The sequence below is a fragment of the Pungitius pungitius genome, chromosome 6 (genome assembly GCF_949316345.1).
Source record: "Pungitius pungitius chromosome 6, fPunPun2.1, whole genome shotgun sequence".
NCBI lineage: Eukaryota > Metazoa > Chordata > Actinopteri > Perciformes > Gasterosteidae > Pungitius > Pungitius pungitius.
Genome location: NC_084905.1, coordinates 621,908 through 644,737, shown reverse-complemented (window position 1 = coordinate 644,737; position 22,830 = coordinate 621,908). Strand labels below are relative to the sequence as shown.

The window sequence follows — 22,830 nt, the reverse complement described above, 5'->3', positions numbered from 1 at the left end:
AAATCACTCAAATAAATAATGTATTGGATGAAAAAATGTTGTCAGTAAAATAAAACAATTAGGATTTGTTTCATAAATGTATTTACCATTTATAATGATTTGTATTCGGATGTTTTAAAGAGCATTTTTTTACGTTTTAAATATTGCATGCAAAAGAATATTTTGTAAATGATGTATAGTTTAGCAAAATGTACTTACATGATATTTAGAAGCATATCATGGTCATGTAAGTGGTGCTAATAATTGTAATTCTGTGGTACTTTTATGTTGTAGTGTCTCATTTCAAACAACAAAATAAATGAGTTCTCATCCTCATGGATCCTCACTAGTCCTCCCACCATAGAAGCTTCTGCTAAAGCTACTGCAACTGTCCCACTCAACAACACCTACAGCAATAAAAGTGAGTAACACAAAAGAAATAGAGATAGAAGTCTCTGTTGGATGTTTTTTAATTATATAGAAAATTGCTATAACATGCAAAAGAACAACAACAGTGATTTTGCTAATGCCCCTCTGATATATCATTTAGGGATGTACCACATGATATGTCTGTATGGGAACTCCTACACAGTAAAATAACAGTGATACAAATAATCAAAAAGAATATTTCAGCGTGAACCTTTTAAAGGAGAAGGGATTCACTTTAACTTTCGATTTCTTGTGAGTACCGTCTATCCTGAGAATAAGTTTCAGTGTTTGAACTTTTTTGGACTTCAAGATGATATTGACAGTAAAAAGAAGTTTCCTCCTTGCACTGAAAACCCCGTCCATAACATCTCAACAGTGAGACAGCGAAGAGTTGGCTGCCTCACACAAGAAATGAATGTTAGGACTGTTTTACATCAAATAAACGCACACAAGAAATACTTTCAACCATTTACTGAATCAGAACAAATGATAGTGGCCCAGGATCTAATGCCACATCCCCACATCACCCAAAATAAATATTCACTTTAGTTGGACCATGACTTTGTCTTACGAGTACAAATGTTCATGTTCTCATCCCCCATGGGAATACTTTCCCCCGCCTCTCCTGTGGTGTCACTGCACGTCCCAAATCTCACAGAGCAGCGGCGTGAATTTATGGTCGTTCATCCTCCAGGAGGCGAGCATCTCGGAGTGGTAGTGGCTCAGCGTTCTCAGCTCCGTCAGGCGGCCCAGGAGACGAGCAAAGTACTGCTGCTCTTGCGGGTGCTGCAGGACGCACAGCTTCCTCAGCACGTCCAGCATCGTCTCCTGAAGCCTCTCGACTGCCCGAGGATCCTTGACGTAAGGTCGATCTGCAGAGGAGGATACATGAGCTAATTTTAGAATGTGACACTTTTTCGGGAAAAAAGCATTTTGCTGAATTGCAAAATACTTGTAGGGCTGGCTCACCTGGAGACAGGATGGTTATGGCAGTGAGTATAGCCTGTTCCTCCTGCACCATGTGGAGCTCACCGATGCTCTTGTAAAAGTTGAACATGGGCGTCATAAATTCGTCGGGTATACCTGCAGGAAGCCAGGAATGCAGTTTTCAAATTATATTGTGTGTATGCTGAATGGACATAATTCCCCTTGTCTTAACTCAGCTCTGATCATATAGTTCATGGACATATATCTTAAATTCTTTATGAAATTACTCAAAAATAAAGCAGCATGATTATGAAAAAGCGCTCTTTGGACCATTTAAAATGTTTGCATTCAGTTTTCTCTTGCACACTGGCAACAGTGCCTACTTCCAAAGCTCTTTACTCTAGTAGAGTGTGTCATCATCGAGCATTCAGAAATGCCAGTGGGGCTCAGGGGGAGAGAAGTGGACAATGGCGCTCTTGATGTTTTGATAAGGAACAATGGTCTCTTCAGACAGCTTTGCTCCCTTATTCTCCCAGACTGGCCTTTAGTGTGAATGTCCCTCATCCCCACCATTCAAACCAGGGCTGCACCGAGGGACCCATACACACACGCACACACACACACACACACACACACACACACACACACACACACAATGCTGCCATCACTGTCCGTCTAACTGTCACAACGAGTTGACATAATGACACCTCGCATACATATAAATGACTTCTTCAACCCGCCAAGCTGGAGAGCTATTGTATATGGGAGTTATGTGTAAACAGAGGCTGCAAAAACAGACCAATATGTGTGTGTGTTTTAATAAAGTTGACCCAAGAGCTGGGTTCCCTCGGCCTCACAGTGAAACTGTAGCTACTGAGGGTGTGCGTGCATGTGTAACCTGCACCCAGCCAGAGATCAACAGGTCAACACGTCCAAGCTACCTCAGACGGATCAGGAAGATCAATTATTGAAGGTTGATCTGACTAGAACTGGCTGCTTGGCTGTAAGTGAAATGTTGCATGTGCTGCCTGCTAGTTGTGCAATGCAGCGCAGATTCTTAAAGGTTCACGCTAAAGGGGAAAGATCTCTTAGTTCCACACTGAAATGAGTAGGATTACTTCAGAAGGTGAAAGTAAACAAGACGCTTCTTTTAATACCCAAAGGATTTGTGGGGTTGAACCGTATGAATTTTAAACAGAGCTGTTCAATCCAAAAGTAAAGTATGTTGTACCAGAAAGGTAACTCCAGTTGACTCACCACTCTTGCGTACCCTCTCCTCCAAAACGTCTGTGTGTCCGGTGGGTATCTTTCTACTGAAAACCTGCGCTGAGCGTAGAAACATGGCCTCTACGGCCGAACCCTTCAGAAGAGCGATCTGATCCTCCCGATCCAGAGAGAGAAAGCCTGCCAGAGGCAACCAAACACTCATTCCATCCAGCGAGAATCACGTGTCCCATGGTAATGTCCATTGTATATAATAAGCATATCTATATATATTCCATAATGCCTGAAAACTATGGCACAATACCTGGAATATTTTTTGTAAATTCCACCAAAACCTGAACTTGACTTGTTGCCATTTCTGTCAATAGATGGAAGTTTTCTTCTGGGCTGTACTGGTCTTGCAGCTGCAGAGACAAAACCAGAGTTAACAAAACAAAACATCGGATGGACAGAGAGAAGACACAGCGAGCTGCATCGATTCCACCAGCAGTGAGCTGCTATGCTAATAGGCGTAGCAGCATTGGAGGTAGCATGTCATGTCAACTTTAGTATCTCAAGGTCAGATTGTGTGATTATGCCGTCCTCTCGTACTGGCTCTGTGCATTTGAGCTGCACTCTCTGATGCTAACTTCCGGAATATGGATATTTAACTGTTATTTAACAAGAAATGTCTAAATGCACTTTGTGAATATACCAGTTTTTTGGCTACGTCTTGAGGAATTTGATGTCTGTTGTAGGCATCCACAATGGCTTTCATGAGAGCTCGCTGCTCTCTGCTGATTTCCACTTTTTCCTTAAGAAAAACAAACAACATTTTATTCCTCACAGACTCTGAAAGGAGGACGAAGACCTGCACATTTCCCCGACCCGGCTCAGGTGGTGATTACCCTGGACAGTCTGGTGGTTGAGGAGACCTGTTTGTTGTCCGCCTCGGTACCGGGCGACTGTCCCGGCGACGCCTTGGTGTACTTCCGCAGCCTTTTCGACTTACACTGGATCTCTGTCAGCAGGCCTGCCGGGGGGGTAGGGGGGGGGGGGGGGGGGGGGTGAAGGCTTCACTGGGAGTGTTAAACACCTCACAGCTCTTTATTTGTCAGCATTGGTCTCTAATTCTAACATTATATCATCATATCCAATGACACATGTCAGTGGTTCATGAGTCACGGCTACATTGAAATCAATTCACGTTTCTAATAATGTGCTCATTTGATCCTTTTTTTAAATTACTTTTACTGTTGCAAACTATGTTTCTATTTGACCTTGTAACTTCAGAGCTGTAGAGCTCTTTTTGCTCCAACAGGTGGCGTCACGACGACCTGCCAACCTGCAATATTCATCACAACTTGGCTGCACCCCTCCTCCAAATAATTAATAATAAAACTCTGACGGCAGATATCTACATATGCAGGCTCCATACTCACATTCAGATATGTGTGAATACAGAACATTCAATTTACAACTGGGTTTTACAACAGCAGCCACTTTGTAGGTTGATCTTAAGGTGTTTAAATAACTGGACTTTTTCCATTGTGTGATATGTTTCACCCATTCCTCCAATTAAATCCAACAGGCCGTGTCAGGATGGGACATGAGAGCTCACCACAGCCACCTTGGACAGCCTGACTTGACCGGACTAAATAGATATCACATTGTGTGTGCATGGTGCAAATCACTTGATCAAAGACGGGTCTGTTAACAATGAGCGATACTCACATTCAGCCAGCATGCCCATCTCCTTGCACTTTCTTAGCCGACACTCCTGGCATTTCCTGCGCATGTACATGTCCATTTCACAGTTTCCGCCACTCTTGCACTTATAAACAGCGTTCTTTGTTATGCTTCTTCTGAAGAAACCTGATGAAAACAAGTTGTTTTGTGTTATCCAGGGACAGAAGATGCTGATTAAAGCCCAGACTTGATGTACATCATGGACTACTTGGCTCATTCTAAAGTACATTGACTTAAGTACTGCAAGTAAGTAATGAGTTGATAACAGATGTACTTCGCTATGAAAGTATTGAGCTCCTTTCAGAACATTTATTAGATAACAAATATAGTTTGTTTGTATTTTTGTAAACATTTTAAAAAAATAATTTGGTATTCTATCATCTTTGCTCTGTATTTATTTAACGCAGATTTCAGCCTATTATCAGGAAGGATAATTGAAAACGAAGTATAAATAGTATTTATTTTTAGGTTACACACTGTTCTAATAATGTAACAGAGAGAATCCTGACAGAACCGAGGTGGCAACGTTCCAGTCGGACACACACACACACACACACACACACACACACACACACACACACACACACCCAGAATAACTTTGGAACAGTTATTAGACATTCTGACATGGAACATTAAGCTGAATGACATTCATTGGCGTAAGCGAGCTCACTCCTGCATTGTACAACAGAAAGCTGAGAGGGAACCCGATCGGGCCGCAGTACCGGGCAGACTCCAGCCTTTCTTTGAGCTGCTGCACTCCGCCATTGTCCAACCTCATAGTGTGGAATTTCACTCATATCCATTCTCTTAGTGCTTTGGCTGGATTCACAGCAAATTCAGATGGGGAAACAAGGGGAGCAGCAGCTAAAGGCCAAGACTCCAATGGCACCGTGGATGGTTTTTACATGGAGAAGGATTGTATTGTTGTATATTGTCATATATTATAACACATATTCTTTGCTCATCTTGAATCAGCCTAATCTTTTCTTCAGCTCAAGTCAGAGACAACTCTGTATCCTGCACTGTACTTTCATGTAATCAAATATGTAATCAACCAAATGATGCACAGTGTACAGCACTAGCATTAATTGTTGTAAAGTGCGGCTAACAGCCTGTAATCTTAATTGATCAACAGCACAAAAACAGTTAATTAGATTCAAAGTTTTTAAGTGTATTACAAACAATCTTATCTGTCCGTTAGGCCTTCTGAGCACAGACCACACTACCAACGCACTATTAATCACAAATGCTCGTATCTCAATCTGATCATCCTTGGTAACGAGAGGGCATGGCTAAATACGACAGCCAAAGGCAATTTCATTTTTGCCAAATTTGGTAGGATATTTGAAGGATATTTGGGACAAACACCCTCCTACACAGCAGCAGCATTCATATTTGCCCCAACATACTTTAAACCATACAAAGCCAGACACAGACTGCGAAATATGCCTGAACAGACAGTAATTACAAGACCACTGTCCGGTCACTGAAGCGCAGCTTTCCTCACCTTTACATCCCTCACAGGTGAGAGCGTTATAGTGGTATCCAGAGGCCTTGTCTCCACACACCACACACAGTTCTTCCCCTTTGACCCTTCCGGCCTGCGACATGTGCCGCGTCCTCTTGCAGACGACGGGCACCACGGGGGACACCTCCTCCATCTCAGCAACATAGCCGCCATCCAGGGGTTCTTTCCTCAGTTCATACATCCCTGTGTGGGAGAACCATTCCTCTCCATGGTACTGAGGGTAGTAGTTTTGACTGGAGTAGTACGGTATGGAACACATGGTCTGCTCCGTGGACGGATACTGCATGCTGGGATACCCGCTGAAGGGTAAGATGTCGGGATCCTGCAGGAGAGGACTGCCTTGATCTGCCAGGATGTCTAAGAGAAGTACAAGAGGGATTATTCAACCGCATGCCCACTGGATCTGTTTTAGATCCTAGCTGTGTCTCTTGGAGTCTGTTGTCATTGAAGATGTCTCAGTTGTCATAATACAGGGTAAATGTGGAATCAAATAATAATAGCTCAAGTCATCTTTATTTCCCCTGACAAATCTGAGTGTAAATTGTGGTGAAAAGATTTGAAACAGCTCGCAAATGGACCTTAGAGGAGAATATAAAGTACACTTTCACACAAAGTGTAATTGATATAACATAATATGATTACTTGGACTAAGCTAAGATGTTGGAAAGCTGTCAAAACCCAGAGGGATTATTTTGTTATAAGCAATCTGAAGTCAGTTCTTAGACCCCAAAATAAAAACCAGTTTGTTTCAATGTAAAACTGAAAATGTAGTTATATAAGTATAATAAGTTATGGACCAGAAAAGCCAAACAATGGTCTGAAAGATGCTACAGAACAGATCACTGTGGGGTGCAGAGATGGTCTGTGGCATCATCATCACCAGAGACCCTTTCACAACACAGGTAGTGAATCAACCCTTTGTTACTACAGAATTTTGATTAGTGCAGTTTTAATAATTTGGACTTAGAATAGCAGTAACGAAACTCAAGTGTCAAACGCAGTGAAATATTGACAGTCCGTTTTATCATTTATGTCAAATGAAGTTTCTTTTACTTTTACACACAGAATCTTACCTCAACAGACTGCAGTGTGATACCTTCTATAATACAAATATTTGATATATTTACCTGCAGAAGCTTGTTGGAAAAGGCAGTGCATTCAGCAGTAGTAGGTAACCCTCACAAAAGATATTATAAACCCATAAATGATTAACAGCTTGCTTTCAAAGAACACACTGTGTCTTTTAGAATGACATGTAACTTCCACTCCAAACAAGTTGGCATTTTTGAAATTCGGTAAGATACAGTAAGGAATCATTACTACTTTGAAAGCTAAACTTCCATGAAAGCAAAGTGACACACCAGCACCAACGCACTAGCTGTAAAGTACTTGTAATGCTAACCTCTTGAAGACTGGACCATGGCCATCTCCGTGCGACCAAACACACAAACTACTCAGACTTTACACTCTGGTCCCAACAGTCCACCTGGGTTTTGTAGGTAGGTCTTTCCTTTGCCGCTAACTCACTAACCATCATCCATGGATTCCTTTAGTTTGGGCAGCTTCCTTTAAAGACGTGAGAGCAGCAGCTCAGGTGCCGAACACCTTGGCCGCTGCTTGAGAATCGGGAGCAAAGGTTGCCACGGCTACTCATTAACCAAAGGGTTGCATTTCTTTACATTTACAAGTAGCTGTGTTGAGTCATTTCCAGATATGCACCATGGTACAAGCCGACTGCACACTGTTTGCTGCAATGGTTCATGCAGCTATAACAAATATCCATTCATGCATCCACACATTATGGCGGGTGTCGGGTAATTCGTTTCTGCATACCTGCATGAACAAAGATATCAGTGGTTACTGTTGATGTGGGCTGTTCATAGCACAGTTGATTGAGTGACAGGTCTTCACAGCTTGCATGTTTACAGGAGTGCTCAAAACTCCCTTTTGGAAAATTCTATGGCAACGAGACAATGCCAATAGGTTTTAATTTCTTTTTGCTACCTTTTTAGTTTATGAGCAAATACCTGCAGAAGATAAACTACACTCAGATAGAGAAAATGTCCTTCTAAAAGCCCAACTTGTGAAATAATGAAATGACCATCATTGATCATTGACACACGTTTTTTGGTATACTTTCACGTTGTGTGTTGTGTGACCCATTCACCCCCCCGCCAGCCCACCATAAGTACTATATTCACACACGTATTCACACAGATGCGTTTCATTCGTGTGCTCGCCGCAGTGATTGTGGGATCACAGCACTGCTGTATATTTTTTTTATTTTCCTGATGCCAAGTTGACTTACCGAACAAGTGGGAGCTCTCTGAGATGGAGAAGTCATCGCCGGGTGGGATTTGCAGCGGTCCCACCACGTTGATGTCAGGGCCCACCCACTCATTCATTCAGGAGGGTTGTCAGGCACAAACTCAGAGAATGCAGGTTGGACTGGATCGTGCTCGTAGTAAACCTCTGTTTACTCCTGTAATAATCATAACTATGGTGTTATTTGTGATCCTCAGAGAAGATTTATAGCTTTGAGGGGTCCTCTGGAACCACAACCACAATGGAATTCTATGTGGAAATGCACTTATTGTAAGTCGCTTTGGATAAAAGCGTCAGCTAAATGACATGTGATGTAATGTAATGTAATTAATCACATATTCAAGCACAGGTTTGTTAGGGCTCACTTGACAGAGTGTGTCACAAGATTATTGTTGTCTTTCTTAATGTTACCTTACTAAACATAACGTATAGAAGCCTCCAGTAGTAGACATACATAACAAAATATCTAAGTATAACAGCTCACAGGTGTCTCGTAAATATAAAATATAAAAGGCTTTTCTTTCCGGTGTCAAGACCACACATGTGAAAAATTGCCTTCATAGACTTCATCCACCGCATTGCATTTTTTAATTAACTCTGTGTAATTTCCCCTGAGATCCAAGAGCAAGGCACAAGGATTCAGAACCCCCAAGTCCACTTTAACAACCCACACAACAGCCAAACATTCCTCACACACAATGGCACACAGAGAACTAATGGGGAGTCACTTGCTCACCATTAAACATAAAATATGTTCCGACTAAACATCAAAGTTTTTACCTTATCCGTCAGTCCCGGTAGTAACTTTCCTCTTTCCCAGCCTTTATTCTGACATACACTCCGTGAGCTACGGCTCAATCAATATTTGACAGTGAGCATTTCGCTGTTTGTGCCTGGACACTGAGAGCATGTTTGACCAGTGGAGGTCAGGGAGAAATGGATAGTGGTTATTAATTAAACTGTCCATTCCTGTCTATGTCATCCCCCTCCACAACTAAACTGCCCACCCCCCACCAAACAAACACACACCAAAAAAATATCCATCTCCTACAGCCCCCCCCCCCCCCCCCCCCACACACACACACACACACACGAAACATGGACAGTTATTAAGGAACAAGTGGAAGAAGCGCTGCTATCAGCCCAGAAGTTTATATTGTTTATCTTTGAACACAAACAGAGCGTCGTGGCGCGTCTTCTTTTCACTGCGACTGTTAAACACCGTAAATCATCCGTCATGAATTGTAAATAAATTCCAAATATAGATTGTACACACTGTATATATGGGCATACTGTATGTAACATATTATAATGTAAATGATGTCCATAATAATCAAATCCCTTCACTTTTATTGGTCAATTTAAGTTACATATTTATATTTGCATTTGTTTTTCTACTTTGGTTGAAAAACAGTATTTATATTATTTGCCTTGATCTATCAAGCTTTGTTCCTTTGTTCCTTTCTCCTATATGTAATTTATATTTCAGCACATGGAGAGACTGAATCCAATTATTTATAATTGCACATATGTTGTGTGCACGTTGTGAATGTTTTCCAAAGAAAACCCCTGAAAGTGCACCATAGCAATCGTTGCGATCTGACCTTGAACCAATCAAAGTCATTCTATCCTGTCAGTCAACACCAGATTTGTTTACATTGGCAGTTTCCTCCCACAGCGTTCCTGCCCTCTTGTTCTATTCTCTCTAAGGTGGACGCACTGGAAATCCCATTCGTCTTGTCTTCATTTTGCTTAATTTTTCCCTAGAAAACCCAATTGTTTAATGATTGATGGGCTGTTGCTCCATCCGAAGAGGCCCTTCTGAGTCAACAGACGCTCTCTGTGAAATCAACAGAACCTTTGCCGTCGCTGCCGGCTGTTTGTGGACAATCTGGTCTGTGTTAAAGAGAATGTGGGGGGAAAATCACCTTTTACATTAAAAAGTTACATTTACAACAGTCAAAGTGCTCAAAAGTGTTGGCGAGGTTGATTAACACCTATTTGAAATGAGGATTAGAAAAGCCCAGTCGGTTAGCTCACGCTTCAGCGTCTTGTTACTCATTCCAGACATAAATATAAATATCAGAAACAAACCCAACCTCGAAAAGAGACACAACCGTCTGCATCTTGTTCAAGGACAGTACAAAGTCTGTAACCTCCATGTTTTTTTACTTTAATTGTGGAGCGTTTATGTTAACATGTGTGTATTTCACAACGTGAGGACCCCCTCAAACTGCCATCCCTTGTAGCGGCAGTAGTGTTGCGGAGGCCGGTCCGACACTGAGGAGAAATATCCTGTCCAGCAATTATCTTCCGTGGTGAGAATGAAGCAGGCGGATGAAGACAGATAAGCCGGAGGATGTTTACCACAGCGTGATGGGAAACAGAGCAGAGAGTCATTTCAGCTCTCTGACGTGAGCACAGTCTATTCCATCCAGAAGTTAAAGAAGACATCAGTAGTCTACTTTGCGCATCGGGTCTTTACGAAGGCTTTATGTTTATGAATTAAAAATAAAAAACCAGCTGGAGCAATAGAAGCAAAGCGGTAAAATGGAGAAGGAGGAACATCAGTGTTGTGACATCCATGGTTCCCAGAAGAGGAGGAGCCCTTCGGACTTTGCTGAGAAGCAAGATGGAATAAGATATTCTTATTCCACGAATCTACTTTATGATTAAACACCAGAACACTGTATTGTAACAACATTCCCACCATCCTCAGCAATTGGGGAGTAATTAGCAAAAATCTTAGCGTGGCACCAAAATTAAGGAACACACAGACTCTTTGCACACTGCCATTGTTTTAGAGGGTGTTTGGCTCACCGCTAACAGCTGATTAGTTTATCTTTATGCTTTGGCACGATTGTGTTACGTGTGTTGTGCGATGACTTCAGGCCCTTTGGGGGGCGAACCCTTACGTCGCTGCTAGGTTCTGAAATTGAGTCTGTTTGAAGTTCTACAGCCCTTTTTGCATTCATTTTAACACACGATGCTGCTGTGGTCATTGCAGACACACCTGGCGGAGCTCTTTACTCTTCTGACCGCAGCTTTCTGTTTGCTTTTATAAATAGTTTGAATACATAATGTAACATAAATGCTCAATAACCTCAAACAAGGAAATAAATGCTCAGGATTTTATGTGTCTGTATTAAGATGTTAACACAGAATAGAAATATATTACATCTCCAAGTAAATAAGAATAATAACATACTAATTTACAGTACAAAATTGATTGACTCTTCTTTAACAGTAATGATGAACAGATCAATGTACCATACTCTTTTATGAATAAACATTACAGTACATTATTTTTAGAAACAAACTGGGTCTTTATGTATCAAACATTGACAAATTCCCAAAAGACTAACACCAGGAGATTATATAGAGCTACACTGAATGCATCATGGGGTAACGTCACCACTGAACTCACCATCCATCACCTCCCAGTATGAGCTCGGAGCAGGATGAATGATGAAGGTGACATAATGCTTGAGGAGCATCACAAACAGATGGTGAACTAGGACCTGCTCAGACAGGGAGAGCGAGGCCAAGCGGTTCAAAGTGCGATCCTTCAGCAGGAGCAAATACATCCAAGCAAACAATTAAATGAGGCTCATAACATGAACACTGCTGTCAAACCCATCGTTGCATTCCAAAAGCACGTCTCTTTTCACACTGCATAGCTGACACAAAACACTTCACTTGGTCCAAAGTAAGCCACACAACGCTCGGTGGGCCTACACAGACGGAGCATGATGAACTCTATGTGTGTCTCTTTTTAATACAAACGTTTGTATGGAAGAGCACAGATAACATTTATTCTTCAAATTCTCATTGCATGTGTATATTTTCAGATTTTTCTTTTCTTGATTTTTCTGACTGCATTTTATATTATTTATGTTAAATTTGAGCATTTTAACCGGTTTGTGTTGAGTTCCCTCATGATTTTTAACATTACTGAACATCACTGGAGTGTTGACCGAAAAGGAAAAAAGTCTTGGGGTACATATGATGCTGCTGCTCCTCGTTGCTTTTCCATTGTTTCTTATATTTCCGTAGGTTTGTAATCAAACTTTCAGCCGCAACCACCCCCGATGGTTTTGGAAGTCCATTTGCCCCCTGGTGCATCTCACTGGTAACGGTCCTGGTACTCGCCATTCCCACAATGCTCCTCCTCCTCTTGCATGGTCACCCCTCTCCTCTTTTTCCAGCCCTGTTTTCCTGCAGATGAATTGTTTGTGGTTCCGTAACTCTTCTTGGGAGCCACTGTGTTGTCCATGTTGAGCTCTGATTCTTCAGCCAGCTCATCCTGATCAATAATGCCACATTTATCCTCGCTGGTGCTCTCGGGCTCGGCCCACTCCTGCTGCTCACCAGAAGCAAAGATAGCGTAGAAAATGACCCCAGAGTAATGCACCATGGATGCAATAATGAAGACATGCTGCCACTCCAGGCGAGTCTGTGGAGAGGTAAACAGAGTGTTTCATGAATCAGGTCTACGGTAATGCTGTAAATCCACTGCCGTTCTCAAAACTATCAACTACAACGTGTAAAATGCATTTTACGGGGTTATAAATGATTAACAACACCCATTGATAGGTGCAAGATCACATATAGTGATACTGTGCTTAAGTAAGAAGCAAACCTGATATGTTTTATACATAAGGCTCAGTGTTATTTAGTTTGTTGTTAGGCTTTATAAATAACAATAAAAAAATATACGCCACTTTATATGTCCCTCTATATGTGTGCTGGCTCGGCGTTTGGCCTACTAATGTCACCACCTCAGTGCTCCTTCTCGTGTTCCTTCTCGTGGACTCAGTGGAAACACCTGGATTGTTTCACTAGGAGCTGATACATGTACCTGCAGCCTCTGACTCAGATCATCTTTCTGGAAGGTGTTTTATAGCTGACGGTTTAACCACGATGACAACGTCTATTGTTCAGCTTTGCCTCTTAATTACAGACATTTCATGCAACCTGGTGCAGCTGCATCAGGTGTCCTGCAGACAGCTGGTTTGAAGTGACACTGTGACTGCAGAGGCAGATTGTGTTTTATTGAGGAAAACTATTTAAATACAGAGCAAAGTAATCCTGTAAGCTGTGTACCATGTGTAATATGTTAATCTTTGTTCTTTAGGGTTGTCATGGTGACTGCTGGTTTGCCCTTGCGCTGCTATCTGTGCTCTAAGCTTTTTACAACAGGCCGATCACGCCATTTTGTGTAGCGTGTTTTGCAAGTTGGCATTAACACTGTTCGTTGGCTGTTGTCGAGTCAACATCCTCTTTACTCCCTCTATTATTTTGACTCTCTCTGTGCGGAACCCTTGTCAACCTGTTTAGGTAGTTTCTCTCTAACCTTGAGGCTCCAGCTGCGTCTTTACTTTGTTTCGGTTACATTTGAAAAACAGTTACTGTTACAAATCAGCTTCATATACCTTATTTTTGGTCAGGGCTCCAACAATCAGAGGACACACCATTCCTGATAACGTTCCCACCCCGTTAGAAATGCCCATCAGGATGCTGGCATAGCGAGGAGCAATATCCAAGTGATTGACATTAAAGCCTAAAAAAACAAAGATCACACAAGGAGAATGGATTCAGTGGATGGTGAAATCAATATACTGTACATTCTCCCAAAGCCAGAATGGCTTAGATCCACTTGAACGCTATGAGTTGCCTTGAAGATAATCTGTAGGTAACATCCTGTGGGAATATTTGGCAGGCTAGCATGTGTAAAGGCCATCACAACCCTTTTAGAAAAATCCATAATATAAAGAAAGAAGAAAAAGAAAAGCAACATCCTGAGAGCTTCTACCAAAACCCTCATATTTTCGGCTCAATCTAAAAGCATCACATATCAGGGAAACTGTTACTTTGGTGTAGATGTGGTCGTACCTGAGATGGCGAATCCGCTGAACCCCACAGCCAAAACTAGGAAAGAGATGGCAACCCCCCGAGTGTGAGAAAACCCCACCACCAACAGCAGAGTGGCCTCCATACCAAATCCTGTCAAAATAAAGGACCAGAGGATGTGAGTCGTTGGCTCATGTCAGAAACATGTTCTAATGTATGCCTCAATTTATCCTACACATTACCTGCATCTTTCTAAGGACTTTTGTAGACACACATTTCAAATACTTATTGAAAGCTCAAGAGCAATAGCTGAAAGTCACATGTCACATGACACATGTGACATGTTACCATTCCTGCTGGCTTGCTTAAGGATGGTTCAGAACCGTTAAGTTATCTTAATTTGAAAATACAAAGATGAAAGATGGCATATTGACGTACCTCCACAGTTCATGATTTTCCTCACATTTGTGGTGGACATGATTTTATTACTGCGTAAGTAATCAGCCAGCTGTCCTCCAATAGGGACGACTATGGTCATCACCATGTGGGGAACGGCGGACAGGAGCCCCACCTGTTGAGCAAACGACGCCGTGTGAAGCAGTCCTTTGGTCAACTATCTGTCTTTCGTTCAGGGGCTTGTCATTGCCCGTTGAACAGCTGCAGTGAAACTGCGAGGCCCACCTTGCTGATGGGGAAGCCAAAGACTTCCTCAAAATACGCCGGCTGGCTGATGAGGAGCAGGTAGAAGGTCCAGCTGCGGCAGAAGTTGGCCACGATGATGGCATAGACGGGCATGGAGGTGAAGAAGCGACGCCACGGCGTCTTGAATTTCTGGGATTGGGAGACAGAGGCATTGCGGGGACTTGCCTTTCTTTTGGGGTTAACATAAATCATGACACATTTTAGGGTGACTCAGTTGATGGTTAAGGTAGGTCAGGTGTTTGTTACGGTTAAGCGTAGGTACGTGTTGATTAGTGTGAGAGTAAATGTCCAAGAAATTAGATGACGTGTTCCTAAACATCAGATCTTTCTTTGCAGGTGCCGTCTTAGAATGAATACGTCGTAAATTGCAAGCTAGTGCAAGGCTAGGCTAGTTAGCATAGCATGAATTCCCATAAAAGGGCATGAGGTGGCAGGGCCGTGTGCACTCTCAGAGGAATGTCAAAAAGACGTGGGAGAGACGGTGGAGGCCTCAACTCCAAAAAAAAGAAAAACTTCAGTGATTCTGAAGTGGAGATATTGCTGCAAGAAGTAAGCGCAAAAATCATATTTAGTAGCGGCAGCAGTGTCGACAAAACAGTAAAATAAAATAAAACAAATGCACGGAATGCAATTACCCATGCAGTGCTGTATCCGGAGACACATAATGATGTCTAAAATAATTAGTTGTAAAATTATTCAATTTTAAATTAAAAGGCCAGATCCTTTGTGAAAACTGGGATTAAGCACAACTCTTTTCTTAAGAGCATTTGGTGAACGAGGCCCAAGGTCCACAGCTGTCACCTCAGTCACACTCAGTTGGCGCATTGTTTCCCCGATGGTGGTCTCGATGTACAGCCTCTCCTCCTCCGTGATGGTCGGATGTTCAGCCGGGCTTCCATATGCCAGCAGCAGCCACATGACATACCATATGATCCCAAAAACACCTTTTCATGAAACAACAACAAGCATTCAGCAATAGTTCATGCATATACATATATATACTTAAAGGTGTTAATATTGTTTTTGTATATCGCTTTTTAGGTAGCAAAATGTACTAATTAAAACAAGTTCTAACTACTCTGAACCACAAGAATTTTCATTATTAAAATGAAATGAACAAGGTATGAGTCACGGAGCACAGACAGGATGCTAATTTACATCTATAAATCATGAGATTATATCACAGCAGGAACAGAGTAGAATTTTATTAAAACACATTAGGCAAAGCATGAATTTTATGTCAATGTTAATCATTTTAATCAAACACTAAAGCAATTCAGATAACGTTTATTGTGCGACGCATGCAAAGTACAACAGCCAGAAAAGAGATCAATACATGTGTCAAGTATGATATGGAGCTTCAGTTAGCTTAGCTGAACACGAAAGCTAGCCTGGTTCTGTCCCAAATGTAATCAATTGTTTTAATGAGATTACTAATTAAGTCATATACACATTTTATAATTAGTATACAAGTTTAAAAGGGCAAACGGAATTGATCTTCCCATCAGACGTTCTGCCATATATTTGTCTTGATCTTTATCATTACAGGAACACATTTTGTGTATAATCATTTGCATATTGTTTTAATGAGAGTGACTTAAGTGTTTGTTGAGAGTCTTACCATAGATGTAGAAGATTGAAGGCCATCCAACGTATTGAACGAGCACCCCGGCTAAAGGCATCGCGATCACTGCTCCTGCATACGATCCTGGGAACAATAGGTGTCAAATGTCAGTGTCAAGGTATGATTACACCAGCTGGAACATTGGGACTTAGTGATAAATAACTAAAACCATATCATATATAGCCCCACTAAAAGTATATTTTGTGGTTTTTAAAAATATGTTGCAACCAAAATGCTTCATTTTATGTGTTCAATTTTAGACAAAAAACAAAACCATATACCGAAAATATGTGTCTGAATGAAAACAAACACATCAAAGAAACACATTAGTTTCATTGAATAAATGCCAAGTCGGGACAGAGAGCGTGTTTTAATGTGTTTTTCCATTATCAGGTGGATTCATGAACACTGTGGCTGTGAATGGAGCTGCGAGGATGAGAGTGCTTTTGCACAGAAAGCAACGTGACGCTTCATCTAGGTGAATGGAGGGAGAAGCTCCTTGTGAGCGCGCAGGTGAGCCGTGTTCATTTACAGACAATGTCAAGAGGGTTTTGATGTGCGGGTTGTCATGGTACCCAATAAAATATGGTTATTTCAATTTGGGATAGACAGTAGTGGTCAAAATCTGCAACACAAATTGACCTCTGCCGCGTCCGTTTACCGACCAACGGCACAATGGCTCATGGGGCCGTGTAGACTGGTTCGGGTCAATGAAAGGCGCCGCGCTGCCGACATCGCTCACCACAGAAGGAAGTTGTGGCCAATCGGCTCCGCTCAAGAGGTGGCGCCCATTTGGACCACATCCCATGGCATGCCGGGTAAGTGACACCCTAGCAGGCACATGGTGTGGAAGATGAAGAAGAAGAAGGTCAGATATTGATCTGAGAGGAAACCTGGGATTCATCTGTCACAGAGGAAAAGCTTTAAAATAATAGTGTAACATTTTGGAAAATACCGTTTTTTGCTTTCTTGTTGAGAGTCAAATGAGATGTTTCATACCGATCTTCTCATCCAACTCTCTACAACAAATCAAATAAGCCTATATTCCCAAAATGTCAAAACGTTGCTTTATGTGGATCATTTTTCCCGGTTAAACCGCCGGTGTATTTTCTTACCTCCACTAAGCCCTGCAGGATGCGCACAAACATGACACAACCGTAGTGCACCCTCGCTGCTGATGGGATGAACATGTTGAGCACTGAGGTCAGGAAAATGGCAGCCCCAAAAACCCTGTAAAAGTGTGGATTTTCATTATATTGTATGTGTGGAGGAGGAGGTGCAGGGGTACGTGTAGCTAAAGTGAGGTAACAGCAACGTCAACGCCCACCTGAAGCTCCTTTCTTATGAAAAAGGGAAATAGGAAATAACAACGATGTTTAAATACAATTATTTCTATTGATTCATTCCAAATAATTGCTAAAGCAGCCAACATTATTTGAGTTTGTGCACAGCTTGTCATGTGAATAAATGGAGCAGTCCTTTCAAGCAAACTCCTATCTTGTATATTTAGTACCAAACTGCAAAATTATTTTACATGAAGACTCCTAATAGTTGCAATATTCCTAATATCTGTCTGTAACCCGTGAAAACACAATAAAACGTCCTACACAGTGTTTGAAAGCTGCTGTTGACGTCTAATATTGTCAGGCAGCATATCTGCAGATATCCGACGGTCAAAGCGTGTCAGTCAGCCTTATGACAGACAGATCTCACTTCCATGCACGGAGATAAAAGCGTCCCGTTCATCCCGCCTCATCACCACCCTGCAGCTCGTGTCCCGTCTATTCGCTCCTTCACCTCCCCCCCCTTCCTTCTCTTTTTCCAAAACAGTGTGAAAGTGACACTTGTAATATTCCAGGGGCTGGTGTTTTAGAAAGAAATCAGAGGCACGATCTTTCATTATTAACTCTGTCAGTGGCGTGTCCTCTTTTCCTGTGAAGCTTTTATTACAGGAGCTATCTGCTCCATCAGTGCAGCTCACCACAGCGTACAGATTTAACCCCTTAACCACTCACTCTTACCTCAAACCTTTATTTTTTTCTTTCTTTCTTGGGATTCTTTCCTAACATACGGGATTATGAACTCAACCCCGACTTGAGCAAAACAAATCATGAGACAGACACATCCACATCATCAGCTGATTAATCCTTTTGGAGTTTATAAAATAAAGTTGAAAGTGTCTCTCTCGGGAACATCATCATTAAATTGGTTTTCTAACCAAAAATCCCAAAGATTGAATAAGATAAAACGGAGACTACGTGCAAGTCACCTGTTGGCAAACAGCTTGTTGGAGATGAAACCACCAGGGATTTGAGTGACAATGTAGCCCCAGAAGAAGGAGCCGTGGATGAGCCCCACTGTCTCAGGGTCCCAGTTAAACTGAGCTCTCTGGAGAGAGAAAGAAAGAAAGAGAGAGAGAGATTTACCACAAAGCTGCATTCATTCGGTATACTCCACCTGGTTTATCCCTTAAAGAGTACATGGAGGTGAACATACTCGTTTTCTTCTGTGTGGATACAAAAGAAATAGCTAGTTTTAATTCCGCTACCTGAAGCACAGGGGTCCCATTGATGTAGACGGTGTTGTTGTTCACCATCTCCACAATGGCAACCCCGAGGTTGCAGCGGATACCAAAGGAGATGCAGAAGCCCAGGCCGCTGAGGATGGCGATGATGTAGCGCTTGGGCAGACCGCCGCAGCTGCAGTCCAGCAGCGGCGCAGCGCGAGGAGCTGATGTCACCGGACGCCCGTCCTCGGTCAGCTCAATGTGGTCTGCTTCTTCGACATTGCTGCCGTCCATTTTCCTACGAGGCAAAAAAGCAGCAAAATGAATCACAGTAAGAGCATGTGGCCTTAAGCAGTACCAATTGTTATCTGTTCAGCTTGAATTAAAGACATATTTGCTTTTTCTTCTTTATTCTTACAACAAAAAAATGCAGGCTGACTCGAATCTGTGGTTTTGGAAGGTTAAAATTGTAAGTCATGCAAAGATAAACAGAACTTCTATTATTTTTGTTTTATAAAAAAACAGCCCAGTAACACAAGTGTCTCTCCTCTGTTACAGAGAGCAGGAGGGGAAGCCTGGACACAGCTAAAAAGGTCCCAGCAGTGCTGGGATCAGGTTGCCTTCAGGTGCATTGCTCTCCACACCTGTTTCACAACCCAGAATCCATCTCTGTACCGCTGTCCCCCCCGATCCCATCAACTCTCTTAATTAATTGAGTGTCTCTCCAGGAAGACACTCAATTAATCTGGGATTCTGCTTTTGATATCAAGCAGTCCTATTTTCCTTTTTCTGAGTCAAGTGTTTCCTAATATAGTACATAATACAAAATAATGCTCTGCTATGGAAAAGCCTATTTTACATTCATATCTTGTCTTGAAATTTGAAGTTAAACATTCTTCTAATAGCAGACCTTTTGCGGACATCTGTCATGTCATAAGAGAATAGTTAACACGGTTAGTAGGTTTCTTGTTTCTGAGAAAACTTCTGAACTTCATTAAGGAACAGAAGACACAAGTGAATGTTATGAAACCAGTCTGAGATGTTTGAGTTGTCAGATGACAACAAAAAATAAGAAAGCGTGTTAATAAGAGTTTATGTCTGATCACTTATTCCATAGATAAATGGGTTAAATTAAAACACATAACTATGAAATGCCAACACAAAGTAACTTTCCAGGTGTGACACTATTGAAATTAGATTCTCAAGGATTTTGTTTAATTGCCTTTTCTTTTACACACATTTGCACATAAAATTACTGTCTGGTGTAGCAGGACGACATAATCAAACAATGTTGTACTCCAGCCAATTATTTACAGACTTATCCAGACTGGGTCGTTGACCATTAAATATTAGTTTGAATTGTTTGTTTTTCAATACAAGAATAGAATAAAATAGTACATAATATATATATATATATTTTCCATTTAACAGAATTTTAAGGGATTCCTATTAACTTTTCCAGGAAATTGCCTACTGCTTTACAGAATGGGGTCTCCATCACCCTCCACGCATACCATTGTTAAGGATGTATCAGATATGAAATATATATCAAGGTCCTAAAATAAGATTGGTGATTACATCACTGGCCTCGCCTGGCAGCAAGCAGAAGAATCAAATATTTATTTATCGCCCGGATCTCTGACAACATGCCGGCCATAATGTGTTCGGTTCCAGGCTCTCCACCACAGATGTTTCCATCTTAGTTACAGAGTAAAATCAAACATTAATCTGCACCATGAGAACAACAAGAGTGACACGCTCATTCCATGCAGTCCAAAAACCTACAACACTCTACACATACAGTCATTGTGGCTCATTTCACACAAACCCACATCTCACCTTTGCAGTTTTCCCAAAGAGTCTCCCACTGTGTTTTTCACTTCCTCCTTCCCAGGTTTAAGCACCTTCTCCTTCAAACCTGCCAACCCACCAAAGGGCATTTTTTCCCGTGTCTTTGATTGTTCTCCAACCTTGTTCAGAAAACAGTGTCTTGATGCCTCACTGAACGACTCTGCTCGGACAAAAAAAGGAAAAAATCCACTAGAAGCTGTTCATCATCCTGACTTTTTGGCACCGGGGGGGTTGGCTCCACCATTCAGTGGTGCCACAGGTCCCTCAGAGGTAGGATAGACTTTTCCTCTCCACTGCACTGGAGTGTGAGATGATGGTGAAGTATTCCTTAATGCGCAAGGTATCCGTCAGTCGGAGCCGCTGGAACTATTTTCACATTCTAAAGATCCATTTAATGAAAGTGTAGAATCCAGGTTTTAGTCTCTGGGCTTTGTGAGCCCCCTCCTGTCTGCAGCTGATCTAAACCAACTGGTAAGATCTCCTCTGAACCTCAGAACGCAGCAATTTGTGTTGAGCAAGGGCAGGTATAGCAGGTTTTTTTTTTTTTAAACCCTGCCCCCTCGCTTCACACATCAGCATCATCATCATCATCATCATCTCCCCAGCTCCACCCCGTCAGCCTGTTGGCTTCATCAGATAGCAACTCAAACAGTTAAATATGCATGAGCTTGACAAGTGGCAAGATGAGGAGAGACAGGAGAAGCTGGACGTGTGTGGTGTGAAATGGGAGCAAGTGAAGTATGAGACAAAGCATTAAGTTCCAGGTTCAGACTCCCATTTTTCCTCGAGTACTTATTTTCTGATGTTGTGACACAAATCATAGCTGCTGCCATAGAGCTGTGTTATTCATGGCCTGGTTAAACAACACCCATGCTTACAATTTGACACTGATGGGCATTTCGCTGAGTAGCTTTTTTTTCACCAGGGGGAAACCCGTTGTTTTTTTCACAGTGAGTTTCCTTTATTTCCAGTAATGAAATATGCAGCATTTGAGATGGATTTTAAAGTTTAAACAGCAGAATCAGGGCTGCGGCCCTTACTCTCTGAGCAATGGGCTCAGAACTCGATCCCCAGTGGACACTGTTTTAATAAATAAGGTTATTTGTGGCTGAAACATCACAGCTCCATTACAGTAAACATGTATGGAACTACATTTTTCATGTAAGTACCTTACGCCTCACTTATATATGAAATATGTTCATCTATTCAACCATTTTTGGTTCCTTGAGGCAAAACAAAAATGATAACACACTACCACCACTCTACAACATTAAAATAATGTACTTGTGAAGACTAAAGGTGTGTAAAGTGATTTAATACTTTTAGATTTAAAATGACTTTGGAAGGTAGTAACTGAACATGAGGCCCAGGGCGTTTTGAACATAATCTTTTTTCTATTTCTGAGTGAGTCGTGTCCACCACCTAGTGTTCAAGGGAGGAAGTAACACATCCTCATCGGGGGATTCACGTACTATGAAGCTACTCTTCATCCTGTGAAAATTATATTGTACTTTCCCTTCTCATTTTATATTATTATAATGTATATCCATTCTGCACTTAAACCGCAAGTAAAGGTATTTGATTGTGGTTTACCTTGACTGCCTATTAACATCTGCACTGTAGTAGTCAACTGCATCAGAAACACTATTCCAGTAATATACTATGTAACATAACACTCTTCAAAGGAAATACATTTGGCTATTAATGTTTCTTTAATAAACATTTAAATCACAGCTGTTCTTTGCACAGTACGGGGATAAAGGACACTTGGTGTCGCCGGTGCTTCCTTAACGCTCGACAGACAGGCTCCTCCCACATTGTGAGGAATGTGCTGCATTCAGGGGCTAATAATTGAACGTTGTCTACATTTCTTTAGCTCAAAGCGTTAAGTCCAGTGACTTTTCATTGGGGTGTTTTGTCTTCATTGTTGTAATGCAGTCTGTCTGTTTGTATGTAGACAAACAGACAAATAAACATGAATCTCCTTTTAAATAAATCGTCATGCATTGTGCTCTGCTTGTGTCGTCGGTCATCGTTCTTTTCCCCCAATGGAGTGTGGTATTTCCCATTTCTACCACGCTACCAGAACACACCACATCTCCCATCTTTTGACGAATCCCTGCTCGCGCTCCGGGGGCCAATCCGCCGGCGGCG

General features: G+C 41.8%; 2 protein-coding genes across 4 annotated transcripts; both read right to left on the bottom strand.

Annotated features, from left to right (window-relative positions):
- Nucleotides 1-437: 437 nt before the first annotated feature.
- On the bottom strand, nt 438-9,060 carry nr1h4 (nuclear receptor subfamily 1, group H, member 4). Of its 3 annotated transcripts, XM_037452196.2 has the most exons (10): nt 8,921-9,060; nt 8,124-8,297; nt 5,795-6,172; nt 4,273-4,413; nt 3,447-3,571; nt 3,254-3,352; nt 2,864-2,963; nt 2,593-2,739; nt 1,378-1,491; nt 438-1,280 (listed from the first exon to the last, which is right to left on the bottom strand). In XM_037452196.2, the coding sequence occupies exons 2-10, from the start codon at nt 8,218-8,220 to the stop codon at nt 1,042-1,044; spliced, it is 1,440 nt and encodes a 479-aa protein (XP_037308093.2). In that variant the 5' UTR covers nt 8,221-8,297; nt 8,921-9,060; the 3' UTR covers nt 438-1,041. The 3 variants fall into 3 exon arrangements, with proteins under 3 accessions (XP_037308093.2, XP_037308095.2, XP_037308094.2); XM_037452198.2 differs by lacking the exons at nt 8,124-8,297; nt 8,921-9,060 and adding an exon at nt 7,347-7,865; XM_037452197.2 differs by lacking the exons at nt 8,124-8,297; nt 8,921-9,060 and adding an exon at nt 7,218-7,348.
- A 2,001-nt stretch (nt 9,061-11,061) lies between these two features.
- Nucleotides 11,062-21,155, bottom strand: slc17a8 (solute carrier family 17 member 8). Its single transcript, XM_037450381.2, has 12 exons — nt 20,665-21,155; nt 18,868-19,123; nt 18,589-18,707; nt 17,435-17,549; nt 17,062-17,149; nt 16,317-16,403; nt 15,497-15,639; nt 14,675-14,824; nt 14,432-14,564; nt 14,036-14,146; nt 13,576-13,703; nt 11,062-12,596 (listed from the first exon to the last, which is right to left on the bottom strand). The coding sequence occupies exons 1-12, from the start codon at nt 20,763-20,765 to the stop codon at nt 12,267-12,269; spliced, it is 1,761 nt and encodes a 586-aa protein (XP_037306278.1). The 5' UTR covers nt 20,766-21,155; the 3' UTR covers nt 11,062-12,266.
- Between the last annotated feature and the right edge of the window lie 1,675 nt (nt 21,156-22,830).